Consider the following 22,100-nt stretch of genomic DNA (forward strand, 5'->3'; position numbering starts at 1 on the left):
GCTCCTCCCTTTTGCCCGCGGGTCCTGGGACTCCAGCTCCGGTGCTCCGAGTGGTAGCGGCTGCTGTGCCGTCCGCCCGGGTCTTCGCAGCGGAGGGGAAACCGCTCCCAGCGCCGAGCGCAACCTGCCGGAGTGGCCGAGCCCCGCGCTCCCGCTCCAGCTCCGAGGAGAGCGCAGCCGCAGCGGGGGCCGGGGTCCGAGCAGGGTGCCGCCGCCCGCTCTGGGGGACGGGCTGGGGGCGGGGCGGCCGGGGCCGCCTTCCTGGGCGCGATCCCCGAGCGCAGCACCCGGCGCCGCCGAGCCACCTCCCCCGCCGCCCGCTAGCAAGTTTGGCGGCTGCGAGCCCGGCGCGCCTCGGAATCGAGGCGCATTTGTTTCCTCCTGGCTTCCGCGCGCCCGGCTCGGCGGGGACCCTTGGGAGCGATGCCGAAGGATGTGATCTTAATTGTGTGGTTTTGTGTGTGCACCGCCAGGACAGGTAAGCACGGCTGTGGCTGTCGGAGGGATCTAGGGATAGGGGGGAGCCGCGCCGCTGTGACCGGCGCCCACCTAGGCGTGAGGAGAGCTGGAGCTGAGCTCTGCACTGGTCCGGGGAAGGGCGTGGATGGGTCCCTCGAACCTCTCTGCCCCGGTCCAGGTGAAAGGGTGAAAAGTGGGACTCACAGGCTGGAAGATGCCCCCCGAGGAGTGCCCCCTTCCCGGAGGACACGGCCTGGCGGACGCAGGAGTGAGGGGCGCGGCCATTCGGGCGCACCCTCCTGCTGCTAGTAACCGGCTTCCGGGTCGAAACCCACAGTAGGGCGGGTCCGCGAGCCCCACACCCGTGAACTTGACAGGTGCGGTGGAAACCGCTGTCCTTGCGTCCCGCCGGGCCGCAGACGGAGCGCTTCCGGCCGGCGGGCGCTGCGAGGGCCGGGAGGGCGCGGCGCGGGGTGAGGGCTGCGGGCGATCCTGGGATTCCGCGATCTCTTCCTCGTCCCCTCCTGACTCTTCCCCAGGGGAACTCCAGGAGTGGTCTCTCTTGCCACCCCTATCCCCCCCTCCCCCAGAGGGCAGGACAAACTGGGGGGAATTGGAACTGTGGGAGCAATCCCGGGGAGATTCTCTCAAGCTCGCACTAGTTTTCCCGTGCTATAACTGCACGTTGGGGGTTGTAAAGGGGAGGCAAGGATAATTGGCGTCATTTTCTGAAGTCCCCACTTCTTTCTGCCTCCAGAGACGCAGTTGTGAGGACTCTAAGCGCGCCTCCTTCCTAAAGCTTCTACTCGCCCCCAGCCCCCATGTCCCCTGGGGTTTGGAGACCCTCTCTCAGCCGCCTTCTCCAGGGGACTAGTAGTAGATTTGGAAAGGTGGGGGTGGGGTGGGATGGAGGAGGAAATTAGCAAAAATAGGACCCTCCCCCCAGGGGTGGGGTGGGGCGTCGCGAGGTTTCATCCCTACGCTAGCCATCCTCGCCACGCGCGGCCGACTTCGCACCCCAGAATCGGTGTGTAGTCATTCCCTCTGCTTTTCTCTTTTTCTCTTTTATCACTCTCATTTCCCTTCTCTAGAGGCATAGCCTCCTTCCCATGCAGAGTTTATCTGTAGAGGGCTGGGAAGGGATGCCCGGCCTTGGTCCGCTCAAAAGTTCCCTCCGCTGGCCCTTTCCATTTTCCCCAGGACTGAGCGGGAAGCAGCTTTTCCTTTGCTTAATGAAAGAGCGGCGGGTGTGGACTTCTCCGCGGACAAAAGGCATCCCCATCCCTTTCCTATCTCCATCCGAGCTCCCCAGGCTGCCGAGGTGCCAAGACTCGGTCCAGCCTAGAATAGGTGCTTCTTGAGTGCCGGCCCATCTAGATGGGTTAGTCTTTTAAAAACCGAGAACACACTGGAAAAAAACGCGCCCCCGGAAGATCAGGGCAGGCGAGGCTAGTGCAGAGCCTGGGCTAGCAGCCCTGCGTGCAGAGAATTGGAACCGAAGAGAGAGAAACTAGGTGGGGGAGAGGGCAGCATCGGGCATTTCAGGTCTCAAGTGCACATCACAAACAAATATACTTAACGTCCTTTGTTATCATTACTCTTTTGAAAAGTCGGCAAAAAGTGCTTCCCCCAGAAGTGGACTGTGTCTCCAGGGCACGTTGCTTTTGGAGATCTTTAACGACACTGTCTTTTCCCCTTCCCCACATCAAGCCCCTTTAAAACTTGTAAACATTCTCTTGCAGGGAAGATTCACTCCTGTATCCATTCATTCAGCGAAGAGTTGAGTGTCTTGCTGGGTGCCAGGATTGCTTATATAAAGAGGAACCGGCTTGCTTGACTTCCAGAAACTTACAGCTTAGCTGAGAATCTAGATAGAAACTGAAAAGCAGTTTTATTGTACAGCTTGATGGGGGTGGGGGGAAGCGAGGTGGGAGTACAGGAGTTTGTATTGAGGAAACAGAGGAGGGGAGGTAGGAGTGAATTCTGGGGAGGGGTGGTCGGTAGTCAGGGAAGGCTTTAATCGGGAGGTGACATTTGAAAGTTGTGTCTGGAAGGCTTTGTAGGGAGTTTTCCAGGTGCACAGAGTAGGGAAAGCACTCCAGGCAGAGGGCACAGCTTGTCCAAAGTCAAGGAAGCATGGAAGGATCTGCCCATTGGTTGTGGCAGTTGCTTAGGGAGCTTGAGTTTTCCATGCCACTTGGTACTCTTTGAACACCAGAGGCTACCTATTTCTTCTACAGAAATTATCAGAAGAATGAGAAAGACAGGGGGGAATTATATCTCACTTCTTTCACTTACAATTTCTTGCGGCTTGAGGTGGTCTGATGAGCAATTTTCTTCTTTGGTTTTGGCCGGGAACCATCATACGAGCATCACACATACATCCTCTGAGGTAGCTAAGCCTAGCTCTCAATTAGTTTATCAGGATCCAAACAGCCACTGGGAAAGTTTATTTGTCAAGTGGGACAATTGCTGTCTGGGCTGTTAACAGTCCAAGATGAAATAAACACGTGCTTCGCTGAGTGAGCTGCTCCGATATCACTGCCTTTTAATGGAAATGAACAGATGGTATCAGGCACATTTTAATTAAAGCAGCACTGCAGTGCAGCAGCAGTTACATATGAAAAGATCTAATGATAGGTGTCACAGGAAGCTGCTTAAATTACTCATTGTTCAGAGAATTTGTTTGAAAGAGGAGAGTGGAGTCAAGAATAGGTCCTGTTCTCCAGTGCTGGTTATTTCTGGGTGAAAAAAATCTGAGATTTCCAGGTACCTCACTAATAATGAAAATTTAGAAGGCTACGATAACAGCAGTAATAATACATTATGTCCACGAGTTTTCTCCAGTAACCTGGAAGTGTGAATAATGGAAAACTCAGTGATTACTCCCCCATGGCTTTCAAGTGTTGTTCGGATTACTCCCCCATGGCTTTCAAGTGTGGTTCGGCCTCATGGCTTTCAAGTGTGGTTCGGTCGCCAGGGCAATGGTTAGAGGGAGCCCCTGGGGCTGAGGGAATGTCTTTTGCTGCCGCCTGCTGGAAAGGAGAGCTTTTCTTTTAGAAGCACCTCCCAGGCAGTTCATTAACTATGAATTGAATAATAGAGCTGTGAACAAAAGCCCCCAGCCTCCAGTGATCATGTGAAATATTGGCTGATTTGGAACAGGCATAGAGCATGTTCTTTAAGGACGTTGCTTTTGGGGTGGTAAGAAACTTTGTAGGAGTCCAGAGGCCCAAACCCGATCAAATGGTTGTGAAATCCTGCTGGTAAATGAGGTCTTGGAGCATCTCTCCAGTATCGTATTCCCCTTCATGGGCCAGAGGAAAACAGCTGCCATCATGCATAGTGAGCTGGATTAGATTTGAAGTGAGCCACATCCAGGAGGATTTGCTTGGGAGCTTAGGCCTGGGACCCTGAAGGTGAATTGAGTGGGCTTTGGGCCTCAACACTCTCTGGGCTAGACTGAGGAGTGGCCAGCAGCAGGTGTCCTGGGAGATTAGGGTGGAGATTCTGAATCTCAGAGCCAGGCCTCAAGTGCCTCTGTGACATTGACATGCTGCCTTCCAGGTTTTAAAAAATATTTTTTTTTCCCCAGAAGCTTTTTATCCTGCTTAATTCCAATACCCAGCTTCAGCCATTTGAGAGCAGTTATGGCCAAAGTAGAAAACTTCAATAGAGTTTCCTTGGAAAGGGCAAGAGCTCCATGCTTGGATAAGAAGCAGAAACATTAAAATAAAAAAAATATTTTTATGGAACCAACACTTTCATACTGTATAAGGTTCAGGTGAAGCCATGCAAATGCTGTCTTATTAATAGATTTTCTGATTTTTTAGGCAGTGGGCGAAGTGCTATCTTTTACTCATCCAGCTATTGGCACCAGGTATTTTCATCTTGAAGGGGACCACTTAGAGAAAAGAGTACGGTTCTGTTTCTGGAAGCCTAATTGATTTCTCTTGTTCTGTTTTAATGGGATGTTTTCATGACTAGAGGAATACAGTTATCTTAAAGCCAGGGAAGCCCCTTCGCTTGCAGGGTATAGGGAGAGGGGTTAATATAGATTTAATATATAGATTTCACAAAGCACAGCCAGGGACTTCCCTGGTGGCGCAGTGGTTAAGAATCTGCCTGCCCATGCAGGGGACACGGGTTTGATCTCTGGTCCGGGAAGATCCCACATGCTGCGGAGCAACTAAGCCCGTGCGCTACAACTACTGAGCCTGCGCTCTAGAGCCCACGAGCCACAACTAACGAAGCCCACGTGCCTAGAGCCCATGCTCCGCAACAAGAGAAGCCACTGCAGTGAGAAGCCCGCGCACCGCAATGAAGAGTAGCCCCCGCTCTCCGCAACTAGGGAAAGCCCACGCACAGCAACGAAGACCCAACGCAACCAAAAAATAAATTAAAGAAAAAAACAAAAAACACGGCCAGAGTGAGAAGCCCTTCTATGTCATCTGGGCATGTGGAGGGGCTGGGAAAATGGGAGCCATCTGTATCTTTCGTATGATTCCAGTGGAGTTGAGGACCAGGGAGCTGGAATGGTCTGGAGAGCTGGTCCTGTGAAAGACAGATGCAGCAGACCCCAGCTGGGCACCAGATATATGCTAGGAGTGTTCATACAGTTATCACTGAAATCTCACGAGGCTGGGAGGCGCGTATTATCCCCATTTTACAGTTAAGGGAAATGAGGCTCGGAGAAGTGAAATGATTTTTCCAAGGGCACAAATTTAGTAGGGAGAAGAGACGGGACTGAAAGTGGCTCTTAGCTTAGTGTTGTTTCCACAACACTTTCCATATTGAGGTGTTCTCACATGGAGCTGGGAATCCAAGGGCACCATTGGGGTGTTCTGCCAGTTCTACAGAATCTGTGTGGGTGCCTTTTAGGCTTGTCCGGTTGCAGGGCTCCAAGTTTGGGAGATTCAAACAACTTAGGGATAACCATTATTGTGGGTCTTTAGTCCCCGCGTTGGTCACTTACTGCCACGATAATATTGTATAACAAGCCACCCTAAACTCAAAGCAACATTTCTTTCGGTGCATGCGTCTGTCGGTTGGTTTGGTATTGGCTCACTGCGGCCAGGTGTGGCTGGGAGTCGTTCCAAACCCAGGTAGGGTGTCTGCTCCGTGTGTCTTAGTCTCCTTGGAGCAGTGGCCCAGTAGGGCCATGTTTTTCTCACTGTAATGCAGAGGTACAAGGGAACAGGCCCCACCACACTGGCACATCCAAGCCTCTGCTTGTGTGACATTGCTAACATCCTAATGACCCAAACTAGTTACATGGCTGGGCTCAAAGTCAAGGGATGGGGAGGTTTACTCCCACTCTAGTGGAAAGACATGCAAAGCCACATAGCAAAGGGTGTGGCTATGGGAGGGGTAAAGATTTTTTTTTTTTAATTTATTTTTGGCTGCACTGGATCTTCATTGCTTCGAGCAGTCTTTTTCTAGTTGCCCTGAGTGGGGACTACTCTTGAGGGGCGTGTTTTGCGGTGGCTTCTCTTGGTGCAGAGCACGGGCTTTAGGCACATGGGCTTCAGCAGTTGTGGCACACCGGCTCAGTAGTTGTGACTCACGGGCTCTAGAGCGCAGGCTCAGTGGCTGTGGCGCATGGGTTGCGGCGCATGTACTCTGCAGCATGTGGGATCTTCCCGGACCAGGGATGGAACCCCTGTCCCCTGCACTGGCAGGTGGATTCTTAACCACTGCGCCACCAGGGAGATCCAGGGGTAAAGATTTGAAGCCAAGAATTCAGTCAACCATATTCCTTTTAGAAAGTTTCCTGGGCTCGAATGCCATCCTGTCCTCTCGTGGTATTCCTCAGGTATGCATATTGCCCTTAGATCACTGCACCCAAAGCAGTGATCATACATCCACTCATCAATTAATTAATCAGGTCCTGGGCTTCCCTGGTGGTGCAGTGGTTGAGAGTCCTTCTGCCGATGCAGGGGACATGGGTTCGTGACCCGGTCCGGGAAGATCCCACATGCCGCGGAGCGGCTGGGCCCGTGAGCCATGGCCGCTGAGCCTGGGCGTCCGGAGCCTGTGCTCCGCAACGGGAGAGGCCACAACAGTGAGAGGCCCGCGTACCGCAAAAAAAGAAAAAAAAAATTAATCAGGTCCTAAATTCAGGGCCTGACATATATGAAGCCTTGTGCAAGACACTGAGGCTACAGGGATGCTTCCTTCCTCTTGTGTCCAGCTAAGGTCACATTTCCCAAACCACATTTCAAATTCCTGGCCAGAGATAGACTAGTGTGGAGGTCCTCTGAGATCACTCTTAATTTAATTTCTGCCATATAGGTGTAGAGCACTATAGATCAAACTGAAATATTAGTTCCTTTCCTGCCTTTTCAAGGTGATCATAGAACTGCTGGGTATCTGAGCTCACTTGGAGAAAAACATTGCCAGTCTTAACAAGGGGCTTATGGTGCCGTGACCTGGGCTGATAGATGCCCGTTAGCGCAGTACTTCTTTGCACAGAGTAGGTACTCGGTCAGTCATCAGTCTTTATGAATGGAGTCTGTGTCAGGCAGGTAGGATGGAACCTTAAGTGAGATCATAAGGTAAATCAGAGCACATCCCACTCTTCCTCCCCTTAAACACATACCTTAAAGCCCTCCAGTGATACTCCATTGCAATTAGAATACTGTCCCTTTCCTTGTTGCGGCTCACAAGGCAGGGCCTACTCTGGGGCCTCATTTTCTACCACTCCCCCCCGGGCTCACTCTGCTCTGGCCACACTAGCCTTTTCACTGTTTCCTCTACACGCCAAGTTTGTTCCTGGTTTGCATTTGCATTTTCTGTTCTCTAAACCTGGAAAGCTTTCCCCTCCAGATCTTCCCTTCCGGAATGACTGCACCATCGCCAGCCGCTATAGACATCAGGTGTCTCCTCAGAGGAACCTTCCTCTACCACCCTTTTTAAGCCTCCACCCAAGCTGCTTTCTGTTTCATAACTCTGTTTTATTTTCTTCGTGGCATTTATTGCCATCTCAAATTATCTTATTTATGTATTCGTTTATTTTTTGCCCTCTCCTCACCCGCTGCCCTAGGAATGCATGCCCAGGGAGGCCATCTCCAGTGCCTCGCAATGCAGTGTGTGTGTTACATAGAAAGCACTTAGTCATATCTGTTGAAAAACGACTGAATGAATGAGTTGTCTTTGGGTAAACTGGTCTCGCATCTGGCTGCATTTCGGAGGACGAGGGGAAGCCTGACGAAAATTGAGAAGGCAGCTCTATGCCTGTGCCTTTAATTTAACCCTTTGTCCACCTTCGGCTCCAAAGACCCTTCCCAGAGCCACCTTCTGTGGACAGAAGCCTAGATTGCTGCAGCAGCCCCTGTTTCCTAACAGGAAAAGAGTGAGGAGAGGGTACATTTCCTTCTCCAGATCTGTGGGGAAAGGGGTGAGGGCAGGAGGACAGATGAGATTGTCACAGCGCTTGGTGCCCTGATGAAATGCACTCGGTCTCTCTGGAACAAATTGGGTGTAAGCTCTCCAAATCTTGCCTCAGCGACTGCATTACCACCAGACAAACGTTGACAGTTGTTGCTGATTAAAACATTTCCAACTGTGCAATCAGAATTGCACTACTGAGGTGCTGAGTGTAGACAGGCACAGCCTGTAGGAATGGCTTAAACATGGTCCCTTGGACTGATCGCTAGCCTTATTAATAGATATAATTGGAAGTCACTTTGCGGTCAGGACTGAATCATTCTGTGGAACACCCTGTGGATGAGAGACAGGCTTAAGGATTTGCCTTTTTCAGATGAGGCAAGGGGGGCTCAGGGCCCTGTTCCTCTGTGCTAAGTTTCTCCAGCAAGAGTTGTCAGGGTGTGGAACTTTTCAGGAATCCCCTTGAAATCTACATCCATTGTTCTGAGGATCTCTCTCCTGGCCAGTCCCTCCGCCACCCTTATCCCTCAGGGTCAGGATCCCTCTCATTTTCTTCCTCTTTATGGAAGGTGTTGTTGCCACATTAATAGTGCTCTGTGGAGGTGTTTCCTGGTGACGGTGGTGTCAGATTTCACTACTGTATCAGTCTCTGAAGCAGGTAGATCAGGGCCACAATCCTGTATCCACAGTTCCCAATTCTAAAAAAGCTCAGAAACCCAAAGTTTCTTCATAACTCACCTGACAGCAAAACCTACCCTGAGCTGAACTCCTTTGGTGGCAAAACTTGACCTGAACAGATACGAGGCTATTTATAGTCTTTATTTATACCAATTAGAGGACGATATCAGACTTTTTGCTCTACAAATATTGTGTTTGGTTATGGGGTACTGATGCAGACTTTGCTGAGTGTGTTACATAAGATGTAGTATATGGGCCATATTAGCTTTCCAACAGATGGTCCAGTCTGAGTTCTGAAATATATTTGGCCCCTAGGGTTTTGCATAGGGATTATCAATCTGTAATGGGGAATGGGAGATGGGGAAGGGATGAAAAAACCACAGTATCAGTGGGGGTGATGGAGCAAAGAGTTGCCTTCATTTTCCATCCAGGGAAAGAGCATCTCTAAGCACTCATCACTGGGTTCCTTGTATTCCCTGCCACTCCTGTGGCCTCGTGTCATTTCTGTTCCATGTTGCCGCAAGCAAGTCAGCATTTTAAGCCAAGATGGCTCTTTGTTCCTTTTCAGTGGTGGGCTTTGGGATGGATCCCCACCTTCAGATGGATATTATCACTGAGCTCGACCTCATGAACACCACCCTTGGAGTCACTCAGGTGTCTGGACTGCACAATACCAGCAAAGCATTTTTATTTAAAGGTAAAGGCATTTTTCTCCTTTGCATGGGGGCAGAACTTGGGGAGGAGGGTCTGTCTGGGGACTGTTCCTCTGGTGTGTATTTGTCGGAGGATCATCTCTGCTATTTCCCTTGTGTTACCGTCATGAGGAATGTTCAGAAATGCCGAGGGTGTTTAGATATTTGGGGGGTGTTCTGAGGGCGTGGGAGGGGGCAGTCGGGGGCGTGGTGATGAAAGATTTGGCTTGGCAGTGACATATTTCCCGGGGGATTTTGGTGGGGATCTAAAGTGGAATGAATTTGGAAAGTCCTTGAAAGCCATGGGCAGCCACATTACTTTTACAGGATATTTCTTCTACTGTTATTCCTATCGTTACCTATACCTACGTCCATTCCTGTTCCTGTATCTTGAGCTCTCATTTAGTGGGTGGACCATGCACGAAGAGGATGTCTCATGGCTGCATTTTCTTAGGGGTACAGCTTCCTTGGTTCTGCCCACTGTGAACTTGACTATAATTCATTAAATTACTCAGCAAGCACTCCTAAAGGCAGTACAGTGAGCTCTTAAAAGCCTGGGCTCTGGAGCCTGACTGCCTGGGATTAAATTCCAACCCTACCACTTACTGACTTTGCGACTTCGGGCGATTCCTTAGGCTGACTCTGCCCTGTCTTCATCTGAAATAATAGTACCTAATGGGGCAGGTGCAAGGATTAGAGGAGCTAATCCATTCAAGTGGTTCAAACAGTGCCTGATAACATAGTAAATCCCTGGTGAGTATTAGCTGTTATTATGGAACGCCTATTGTGTACCAGGCAACATGCTAATAGTAGGATTATTAGTAAGAGTAAATAAATGTGGTGAGAGAAACAGTCATTACACAAGTAATTATTGACTTCCAGTGGCTATACTTAGCATGAACGGGGTGTATAGGTTGCCAAATAAGAGTATACAGGGAGATCTGATTTATTGGGAGTGGGGAGATAGTGGTGGTCAGGAAAAGGCTACCCTGAAAAAGTGATATGTCAGCAGAAAAGTGAAAAATGAATAGAAAGCTTGTGTAGGGAGAGGTGGCGGCTCAGAGCGTTCTGGGCGGAGAAAATAGTATGTAGGAAGGTCTTAAGGCAGAAACAAATGGAAAGACATTTGGCATGGCTGCAAGGTGGTGAGTGGCTGGAGAGGTAGGCAGGGGCTAGGTCACACTGGGCCCAGAAGGCAGAATTGATATTTAGCTTATATCCACAGGCTGGGGTGTACTGACGCTTTATGGCCAGTGTCTATTTTGATAGGTGGGAGGCCATGTACTTGTTAACTATTAGAAATATTACCCTTGCCCATAGGCCATGTTAGTTTCTTACTTTACTTTCAGCTCAGTGGGGGCCTTTGATAAGTTGAAGGAGGGGAGTGATCTGATCAGATATGGCAGCCTAGATACTCCTCTATGAAAATGCCTGGCAGTCTCCTTTTAACCCAGCCTTTTGTGAAGATAACAAAAGGATTATTTTAGAATGACTGAACCAACATTATGGGATGAGATATATATATATATTTCCTCTGCAGAGAATTTAAAGCTTCTTAATAATATACAGCACATCTACAGATACTACTGTATAATAATATATAACAAGACTACAGATATGTTAATTTCCGCTTACTCTTACTAAGGAGTTGGTGAAGTAAGTAAACTGGGCATGGTTAAGAGAATACAAACAGGATTAGTTTTCTCTTTGCATTGTGCAAGGTCTCTTCAGTTACTGTTGAGAGGCCATTCCATTCTTTTTTTTTTAACGTTTTTATTGGAGTATAATTGCTTTACAATGGTGTGTTAGTTTCTGCTTTATAACGAAGTGAATCAGTTATACATATATCCCCATATCTCTTCCCTCTTGCGTCTCCCTCCCTCCCACCCTCCCTATCCCACCCTTCTAGCTGGTCACAAAGCACCGAGCTGATCTCCCTGTGCTATGCGACTGCTTCCCACTAGCTATCTATTTTACATTTGGTAGTGTATATATGTCCATATATACACTACCACTCTCTCACTTTGTCCCAGCTTACCCTTCCCCCTCCCTGTGTCCTCAAGTCCATTTTCTAGTAGGTCTGCATCTTTATTCCCGTCTTGCCCCTAGGTTCTTCATGACCATGTTTTTTTTTTTTTTTTTTTTTTAGATTCCATATATATGTTAGTATAAGGTATTTGTTTTTCTCTTTCTGACTTACTTCACTCTGTATGACAGACTCTAGGTCCATCCACCTCACTACAAATAACTCAATTTCATTCATTTTTATGGCCGAATAATATGCCACTGTATATATGTGCCACATCTTCTTTATCCATTCATCTGTCGATGGACACTTAGGTTGATTCCATGTCCTGGCTATTGTCAATAGAGCTGCAATGAACATTGTGGTACATGACTCTTTTTGAATTATGTTTTTCTCAGGGTATATGTCCAGTAGTGGGATTGCTGGGTCGTATGGTAGTTCTATTTTTAGTTTTTTAAGGAACCTCCATACTGTTCTCCATAGTGGCTGTATCAATTTACATTCCCACCAACAGTGTATGAGGGTTCCCTTTTCTCCACACCCTCTCGAGCATTTATTGTTTGTAGATTTTTTGATGATGGTCATTCTGACTGGTGGATATCTCATTGTAGTTTTGATTTGCATTTCTCTAATGATTAATGATGTTGAGCATCCTTTCATGTGTTTGTTGGCAATCTGTTTATTATGTTGAGGTAAGTGGAGAGATATACCATGTTCTTGGATTGGAAGAATCAACATTGTGAAAATGACTGTACTATAGCTTCAATGCAATCCCTATCAAACTACCACTGGCATTTTTCACAGAGCTAGAACAAAAAATTTCACATTTTGTATGGAAACACAAAAGACCCCGAATAGCCAAAGCAATCTTGAGAAAGAAAAACGGAACTGGAGGAATCAGGCTTCAGAGTATACTACAAAGCTACAGTAATCAAGACAGTATGCTACTGGCATAAAAATAGAAATATAGATCAATGGAGCAGGATAGAAAACCCAGAGACAAACCCACGCACATATGGTCACCTTATCTTTGATAAAGGAGGCAAGAATATACAATGGAGAAAAGACAGCCTCTTCAATAAGTGGTGCTGGGGAAACTGGACAGGTACATGTAAAAGAATGAAATTAGAACACTCCCTAACACCATACACAAAAATAAACTCAAAATGGATTCAAGACCTAAATGTAAGACCAGACACTATAAAACTCTTGGAGGAAAACACAGGCAGAACACCCTATGACAGAAATCAGAGCAAGATCCTTTTTGACCCACCTCCTAGAGAAATGGAAATAAAAACAAAAATAAACAAATGGGGCCTAACGAAACTTAAAAGCTTTTGCATAGCAAAGGAAACCATAAACAAGATGAAAAGATAACCCTCAGAATGGGAGAAAATATTTGCAAATGAAGCAACTGACAAAGGATTAATTTCCAAAATTTACAAGCAGCTCATGCAGCTCAATATCAAAGAAACAAACAACCCAATCCAAAAATAGGCAGAAGACCTAAATAGACATTTCGCCATCCCATTCTTGATTTGAGAAGTGCTGCTGACACTTTGTCGACAGAGTTGCTATGGAAGCCTGGCTCATCTGTAAGCTTCATGAAAGCAGAAGTCTTCCTGTCTAAATACCCCTACATCTCTAGGGCCAAGTACTGTGCATGACACACAGTAGGTGACAAGTAAACATTTTGAATTGAATTAAAATTTCCTCTGTCCAATGTGCTCTAGGAAAGGCTTGTTGCCTACTTTATATGCTGGTCATTCACTCATTTATTTATTCCCTGGGCTAGATGTCTGCTTTCTAATTTGTGTGTTCTCTGCTTTAGCAGCTGCTTTTGGGATGTCTACCATCCCAAATCTCTCCAACAATAGGGACAGATTTTCAGCTTCTTTGCTGGGAAGAGTAACTTTATTATGGGACTTTGAGGAGGTTTTTCCCTTTCAAGGTCTCTTGTGATTACCTTACCTGGATAGTCTCTCCATCTCTGGATCTGTAATTTAATCACATCTGCAAAGTCCATTTGCCATGTAAGGTAACATATTTCATAGGTTTTGGCAATTAGGACATTGACATTTTTGGGGAGCCATTATTCTGCTTACCACAAAGTCTGCCCACTGGCCCCCAAAGATTCTTGTCTGCCCCACATGCAAAATACATTCACCCCATTCCAATATCTCCAAAGGTCTTAACCAATTATAACATCAGCTCAGAGTCTGAAATCTCATCCACTCATCAGTTGAAAAATTCCAAATCTCACTCTCTAAAAATCTAAATCAGGTATGAGTGGGACTCTAAGTATTTGCCATTTTGGAGCAAAATTACTCTTTATCTGTGGATCTGTGAAACTAGAAAACAAGTAATCTGCTTACAAAATATAATAGTGGGACAGGTATAGGATGCCAGTTATAGAAGTTCCTGTTCAAAAGGGAAAATTGGAAAGAAGAAAGGGGTCACCAGGCTCAAGAAAATGTGAAATCCAGCAGGGCAAACTCCATTGGGTTTCAGGGCCCTGAGGATCATTCTCTATGGTCCTTGACTCTGCCTTCTGGGCTTGTGACTCATTCCTCTGAATCCTTCTTTTTCACGAACAGTAGCATAGGTTTGTAGTTGAATAGTTTTATCAACCTGTTTCTTGCTTATAGAATTTTGGGAGTCGATCAGCCTTCTTTCATTTCATGTTCTTTCTGTCCCCTTCAGTCCAAGTTGGCAGTGTTTCTGCTGGTATAACATTCTCAAGAACCCAGAGGGTCTCCTGTCCATTAGACAAAAGGCTCACTTACAGATCTTTCCGAGATAATCTAATCTCTATTTCTGACTTCTGCTGGGATGGCTGAGGGGATCCATGAATTACAACCATGATCTCTTCAAAGAACCCTCTGTGTGATTGAATATTCTGACCCTTTGGTCCTTCAGAGTCACTAGCAGAAGGTGGTTCAACCACACCCTTGGCTTTTTTCCAGAGCAGACTTTTCCTGACAGTGAATCTCCTAATTTTATTGTCTTTTCCAATCTGGGTAGGCTGGGAATTCTGCATATAATCAGTCCTGGTTCCTTTTTGCTTAACAGCTCTTCCCTCAATCTGTCTTTTTCTTCTTACCTTTTACTATAAGCAGCAAAGAGCAACCAGGCTGAAACTTCAACACTTTGCTTGGAAATCAGAAGTCAAAAATGGGCTTTAAAAAGGGCTAAAATCAAGGTGTTGGCAGAGCTGTGTTCCTTCTAGAGCCTTCTCTTTTCTCTCTATGTATCATTTTTGATAGTTTCTATTACTTTGACTTCAAGAACTGTTTTTCTGTATTGTCTGCTGTTAGTATCATTCTGTTTTTTTTTATGTCATGTATTGTAATTTCATCTCTGTAAGTTCAGTTTGACTCTTTAAAAGATCTTCCGTGTCTTTATCTAACTTTTTGAATAGATGGAGTACAATTGTAACAACTGTTTTAATATCCCCGACAACTAATTCTAATATTTGTATTAGCACTAGGATGATTCTGATTGACTAACTTTTCTCTTCATTACTGCTTCCTTGTATACTTGGTAATTTTTGATTGAATGCCAGACATTGTGAATTTTGCCTTGTTTGGTTCTGGATATTTTTGTATTCTTATAAATATTCCTGAGTTTCGTTTTAGGACACAGTTAAATTACTGAAGAACAATTTGATCCTTTTGGATCCTGTTTGTTTTTTAAATTGAGGTATAGTTGATGTACAATATTATATCAGTTTCAGGTGTACAGCGTAGTGCTTCACAATTTTTGAAGGTTATGGATCCTACTTTTAAGATTTGTTAGATGGCTCAGAGCAGTGCTAGTGCTAGTATGTAGAATAGAATTAATTATTTCCCATCACTGAGGCAAGACCTTCTGTGTACTCCACCCAGCGCCCCATGAATCATGGGGTTTTCCAGTTTGAGTGGTGAGAATAGGTACTCTTCTTGGTCCTGTGTGTATGCCAGGCACTGTTGCCTTTTGGGTGGTTCTTCTATGTCAGCTGAGAGAGTTCCATATTTTTCTCTCTGCCGTTATCTCTCATGTGTGCTGTCCTCTGAAAGCTAGGTGCCTTGGTCTCCCCACACTCTCAGCTTCTTCACCTCAATTTGAGTGAAGACTGCTGGGCTTTGCTTGCATTTCTCTTCCCTATGGCACAGCCTGGAAACTCTCAGAGGGGTAAACTTGGGTAATTGTAGGGCTCATCTCTTTTGTTTTCCATCTCTTGAGGGTCACTGTTCTTCATTGACTGATGTCCAGTGTCTTGAAAACTGCCATTTCATTGAATATTCATTTAAATTCAAACTAATTCAAATTAAATAAAATTAAAAATTAATTTCCTCCACCACACTAGTCACATTTCAAGTGCTCAATTGCCATATGTGGCTTGGGGTTACCATATTGGACAGTGCAGGTCTAGAGAGGCTCAGAGATTTTAGCGTTTCACCACAGTTCAGTTAATATGAGCAAGGTAAGAAATCCTGTCTTTCAAGTTTAATACATGATCGTAAGTAGCAAACTACTTAATCCCTCTACCTCACGGTACCTCCATTTACTCACTGATAAAATGGGGTAGTAATTGTACTTACTATATATGGTTGTAGTGGGATGAAATAAATTTATACACATAATAAATTAATACACATTAATACACACAATACACTGTATTTGGTACATGGCAAACTCTTGTTAAATGTGAGTCCATGCATTTTTAAGTAATAGGGTATAATTTTGGTCTTCTTCTCCTATGTGTATCATCTGTCTTGTGTGTTATTAATGTCAGATTTAAAAAAAAATTTACTTATTTTATTTATTTATTTTTGGCTGCGTTGGGTCTTCACTGCTGCATGCGGGCTTCCTCTAGTTGCAGCGAGTGGGGGCTACTCTTTGTTGCGGTGCGTGGCCTTCTCATTGCAGTGGCTTCTTTTGTTGAGGCGCATGGGCTCTAGGCACATGGGCTTCAGTAGTTGTGGCACGCGGGCTCAGTAGTTCTGGCGCATGGGCTTAGTTGCTCTGCGGCATGTGGGAACTTCCTGGACCAGGGCTCGAACCCGTGTCCCCTGTATTGGCAGGTGGATTGTTAACCACTGCACCACCAGGAAGTCCCTTAATGTCTGATTTTAACCTGCAGAGGTAACTTGGGATAGTGGGAAAAGCAGAAGATTGGGGAGGGGGCAGAAGATTAGGGGTTAGCACTTTCTATGTATTAATTTATTTTACCTTACTACAACCATATAAGGTAATTATTATCATGCTTCCATTTTATCAGTAAGTAAATGGAAGTACCTTGAGGCAGTACTTAGGGGGACCAGTGGATATGTCTCTTAATGTCTTCCAGCCTCAGTTTCCTCATCTGGAAATGGGGTTGATTGTAAGAATTAAATGACAATGTGTGAGAAAGTACTTTGAAAAATAAGTGTAACTGATGCTGCCTGGGTGGGAGCTAAGCCAGAGCCAGAGCCACAGAGACACGGAAACATGGAAGCCTGAGGTGACATGTATCACCCTGGCTGTCCTGCTACTGTGGCTTGTTCTGTTCCCCTCTGCCACTCACTCATTTTCCCATGAGCTGGAAGGGGATCTCCCCACTGGCTGAGACAGGTTGTCTTGTGGAAATGAAAAAAAAAAAACTATTATATATAGTATGGATAAACAATCAGGTCCTCCTGTGTAGCACAGGGAACTATATTCAATATCCTGTAATAAACCATAATGGAAAAGAATATGAAAAATAATATATATAGATGTATAACTGAATCACTTTGCTGTGCATCAGAAAATAAGACGACATTGTAAATCAACCATACTTCAATAAAATAAATTAAAAATAAAGAAAAAAGAGAAAAATATAAAGTATAAAAAACAAATTCATTCTTCTTTCCTTCCTTTATTTTTATTTCTTCTCCTGTTTCACCCTCCTAAGGCCAGCTCTGAGTTGATGTGTATTGAGGGAGTGAAAACCTTCATTTCAATGCTAGCCTCTTAATATTGATAAATTTAAGTAGAAAGCCCAGTTAACTGGAAGCACTCCTATCATACCAGCTCCAAAGCCAGATAGGATTTATTTTCTGGCTACTCAGCTTTTTAAGGTTACCTTTGTCACTGCTGTCCTTGTAGAGTGTAAAGGCTTGAATGAGGAAGATTTTTATTGTCTTCTTACCTGAAACAAATCATATTTTAATAGGGATTGGTGATGGGGGTGGGGAGAATAAATGGCTATGTGTAAGACTGTCATAGGTCTTCTCTAAGCTGAAAAACATCCTATATATTGAGTACCAGAATCAGAGTTTCAAAAATCATCCTGGAATATTTTGCTTTCCTTTGCATGGGACTCAGAGAAGCTCTGATGGTTTGGGACTGTACTTCTCCCTGACTGGCCATGTTTTAGCGTTGAGTAGCTGGGAGGATTTGTCTGTCTATTGGTGTTTCAGTTATAAAAGTGAATTAGAATATACATGAGTGCAAATTCTTTAATGTGTTACTTTCTTTTTCCTGTCAGGAAAGTGCTACCTTTTAGGAGTTCTACATTAGGAGAATTTCTAAAGAAAAAGTAGTATCTTTCCAGTAGCTTGTTTTATGTGACAAGTTAGAACAAAGGCTAATGTGGGATACTTTGAGGAGAAGATTGAGGCTTTTAGCACCTATTTGCATTCTAGGCTTTGAGCTAGATGTTGGGGAAGACACAGATGAATAAGGCAAAGATCCTGGCTGCAACGAGGGTACAGCCTAGAAGGCAAACACAGCATGTCATCAGACATTGTAACGTAGAGGACAAGAGAATGGGCTTGCAGCGGGGTATGGATAAAGTATGTTGAAGAGAGAAATTTCTTCTCACTGGCTAACCTGGGGAAGGCTCCCTGGGGAAGGTGGCACCTGAACCAGAACTTGAAAGATGGATAGGAAGTAAATCCGTTTCTGTTTCATAGGAGCACTGCCTAGGTATAATCATTTTTACAAGATGGTGCTTGAAGTTTGAGCCATAGCTCTTAATACTTAGAAAATCTGAGTAAGATGGAGTTACCCAAAGGGTTTGTTTAATGCTGATCTTCCAGATTTCCTGCCACCCACTATTGCCCAAGTCTAAATTGTTTTTTCTGTTGATTGGATGCGCCTAGTTGCTAATTACCTCTGGGAGCACTTCAGAGTCAACCTCACTTTGAGTGGAGTGATTTACTATAACTTTGCATTTAATCAGTTAGTGGAGTGATTCAGTTCACATGCCAGCGTCTCCCAAATATAGGTATTTTTTTGCTCTTGCCAAAAAACAAAAAGCAAAAAACAAACAAACCCTCAAGCAAGCTGCGGGGCTGGAGTGGGTTTACAAGTTCCTCTCTGGGGCAGATTAACACCTGCACTGGCATATTCTGGAAAATCATTCAATGGCTATGTGCGTAAATGGATGTCATAGATCAAATAAACTCTGTCTTTGTTTCCCAAAACTGCCCACTTCTAACATCTGCACTAAAATCTATTTTCTCAGTCATGCTCCTTTTCCTATCAAATTGTACATTAAGGAAAGCAGAGATGGAGAGAGACAGCAGAGAATGTAAAAAGATAATTCCTTTAGAAACTGTTGGGTATAAGAGCCAATTCCATACTAACAAATTGACCTTGGGCAAATTACCTCTTGGGATTTGTTTCTTCTCTGGACATTAAGTAATAATGGTAGTGTCTATGATACAAGATATTTTTAAGGGTTAATTTAGATAATATAAATTTATTGTAAGCCATAAAAAGAAATTGAAAATGTTAGTCAATATTATTATTAAGAGTATTTATTCAGAAAATATACTTTTAAAAATTAAATAAATATTTAGCAGGTACCTACTATGTTTTAGGCACTCTTTCAAGCACCAGGAATATAGCAGTGAGCAAATCAGAAGAAGTCTGGCTCTTAAGGGTAAACAGACAATAAGCAAATCAATAGGTATAAAGTAAGTTCAGATAACTTTAAACAATTAATGTATTTACAGTCAGGAAAATATTTCTGTTCATTTTCTCTCAAGGAGTATATATTTGCAGTTACCTACTTACTTAATTCCTAATAAGGATGGATAACTTGTCTGACCTCCGTTTTATTTTTAAAAGAAAGGTTACCTGAACTCCTAAAATTTATCTGCCTTTTAATCCTTCCACCAACATTCCTGTATATGTACTGTTTTCATGTCCATTATACAGATGAGGAAACTGAGACCCAGAGAGTTCCAGTAACTGACATTAGTTGTAGTGACAGACATAGGATTTAAATTCAGGAGTCTATACCTGCGGAGTTTGTGCAGGTCCCAATCCGTCTCATGGCTGTTTTTCCCTACTTCATGATGGTGGGAAAGACAAAATAAGTGCAATATGCTAGAGATATATCTTCTTCTAAGAGACACCAAAGGACAATCTGCCAAAATATATTTTGGCAGGTATTTTATTTTTATTTATTTAACATCTTTATTGGAGTATAATTGCTTTACAATGGTGTGTTAGTTTCTGCTTTATAACAAAGTGAATCAGCTATACATATACATATATCCCCATATCTCCTCCCTCTTGCATCTCCCTCCCACCCTCCCTATCCCACCCCTCTAGGTGGTCACAAAGCACCGAGCTGATCTCCCTGTGCTATGCGGCTGCTTCCCACTATCTATTTTACATTTGGTAGTGCATATATGTCCATGCCACTCTCTCACTTCGTCCCAGCTTACCCTTTTTTGTAAGTTGATGAATTTCATTTAATAGAATTTTTAATAATTCCTTCGCTTGGAGGGTCCTGCTGAATATCTGGAGATGAATACCTGGTAATCTGTTTGGATGCTTAAAGAGAACATGCAAGAAAATCAGAATTAACCATGGAGCTACAGTTTAATATGTGTCCATTTAAAATGTAGCCTCTGTGGCCATTTGACCAGCGCTTTCTTGAGAGAGCATTGTGGGAGAATTAGCTCCACCTTGACTGCTGTGCTTTTTAATGAATGCTGTGATTCTTAATTGGGGTTTATTTTAACATATTGGGACTAAATTCTTTTCTGTGGGAACACATCTCCAAAATTAGAATGTAAATCAGTGGAGAAAATGTGATTTGATATGCAAATATTTTATTTAAATACAACTTTTCAGGGACGCAGCCAGTGTATGAAGGGGAGCCAAGGTGTTCTGATAAGCTAGGCTTGCTCAGCCCTCACGCTTACTGTCTGTGAAAAAATAAGGCACACACACCATCTGGCAGCATGGGGTCGCAGAGCATGCACGGCACCGCAAGCCTGGGAACACAGGGTCTAGCTTGGCTCTTTTGCTGTTGATTCCTGGGTATATCCCTTGACTTCTCTGGACCTCAGGTCTTTAAAGTCATAGAATATCTAGCTTGACAAGGAATTATTTTGCAAAAGAAAAGAAAAATCTGGACAAGCACAGGGCAACAACACTGTAGCTGTTTTCTAGAATCAACAAATGTTAATATCTTGTCGTATTGTTTAGAGCCTTGCAAAACATTAGACTCAGTTGAAGTCTCTATATTCCCCTCCCTGTGCTTTCTCTCTCTCAACCTCCTTAAAGGCCATCACTAACATGGTTGATTAGTATTTAGTCCATTTGTGTGTATGTAGGTGTGTATGCACGTGTTTGCACGCTCATATATTGCCACATTTATGTTTTTGTGTGTGTTCATACACAAGATACATAACAGAGAGGGCGTATGTGTAGGGGCTAAATACAGCCTTTGGAACCAGATGGCCTAGATTCAAATCCCAGATGTGACTCTTAATAGCTGTATCACCTTGGGGAAGTTCTTTAGCCTCTCTTTGCCTCAATTTGCCCAGGTGTAATATAGGGATAATAAAGCATCTATCTTCAGATTGTTCTGTGGGTTGACTTGATTCATGTAATATATTAGAATATTATTGGGCATATAGTAAACATTTGGTAAATGTTAGCTGTTGCTTTGTGTGGCTTAAGACATATAAATGGCATCATATAGTATGGACCTTTCTGAAACTTATTATATTCACCATTATTCTTTTGAGGATGAATAGACCCAGTTCATTAGTGTGAACTGGTGTATAACCCCACAATGTATTCATTCGCCTATTGGTGGAAACTTGGCTTGATTCAGATTTCTGACAAACAGTACTTAAAGGTACATCTTTGTGCATGCTTCCTTGCCCATGGTTCTTAAATTCTTAAAATACATACCTCACTATAGGGAGTCTTCTTTAAGGGAATCCTTAAGTGTCCAATAATCCATTAGTCCAATCCTATGGTTGGTCGCCTAGTGATGGAAGTACCACCACATCGTGAGGCAGCTCATATTACTTTTGGAATTCTCTGTTAGAAATAATTTAAAGGAAGACAAATTTTGGTTTAATGCCGTGCCCTTGCATTGATCCCATCTAAATCACTCTAGTCACATTGGCCACCTCTTTGTTCCTTGACTGCACCAAGATTTTCCCTGACCCACGCCATCATTCCTGCTTGCCTTTTGCCTGGAAGACCACCTTATAGCTGCATTTTCTCTATCTGGCTCCTACTCTTATATACCACTTCCTCAAGGAGGTCTTCCCTGACCATCTTACATATGAGGGTTCCCCATTTTGTTATGACTCATCACTTCCTGGTGTTTAGTCCCTCAGAGTTCTTTTCATAAGTTGAAAGTATGTATATATATACACACACATATATATTTGTTTGTTTGTTTGTTTCCTGTGTATGTTTTTGTCTCCCAGAAGATCATAGGTAACTCCATGACTCCACTTGTTTTTTTTCTGTCGTAAGTCAGTGCCTAGCACAATGCTTGGCACTTAGAGTTGGTACTTAAGAAAGAGTTGTTTAGGCAGTGAATAAAGAAATGAGTTAATGAGGCACTATGACCACAGAGATAA

General features: G+C 44.2%; 1 protein-coding gene across 1 annotated transcript in view; it reads left to right on the forward strand.

The window, feature by feature from the left end:
• The first annotated feature begins 423 nt into the window (after positions 1-423).
• The window catches only part of NELL1 (neural EGFL like 1), an 891,542-nt gene continuing 869,865 nt past the window's right edge, over positions 424-22,100 (forward strand). Inside the window, 2 exon segments of the mRNA XM_032640327.1 lie at positions 424-478; positions 9,095-9,223. Of these exon segments, the coding sequence (XP_032496218.1) occupies positions 424-478; positions 9,095-9,223 (184 nt within the window).

This window comes from Phocoena sinus, chromosome 8 (assembly GCF_008692025.1).
Source record: "Phocoena sinus isolate mPhoSin1 chromosome 8, mPhoSin1.pri, whole genome shotgun sequence".
Lineage (NCBI taxonomy): Eukaryota > Metazoa > Chordata > Mammalia > Artiodactyla > Phocoenidae > Phocoena > Phocoena sinus.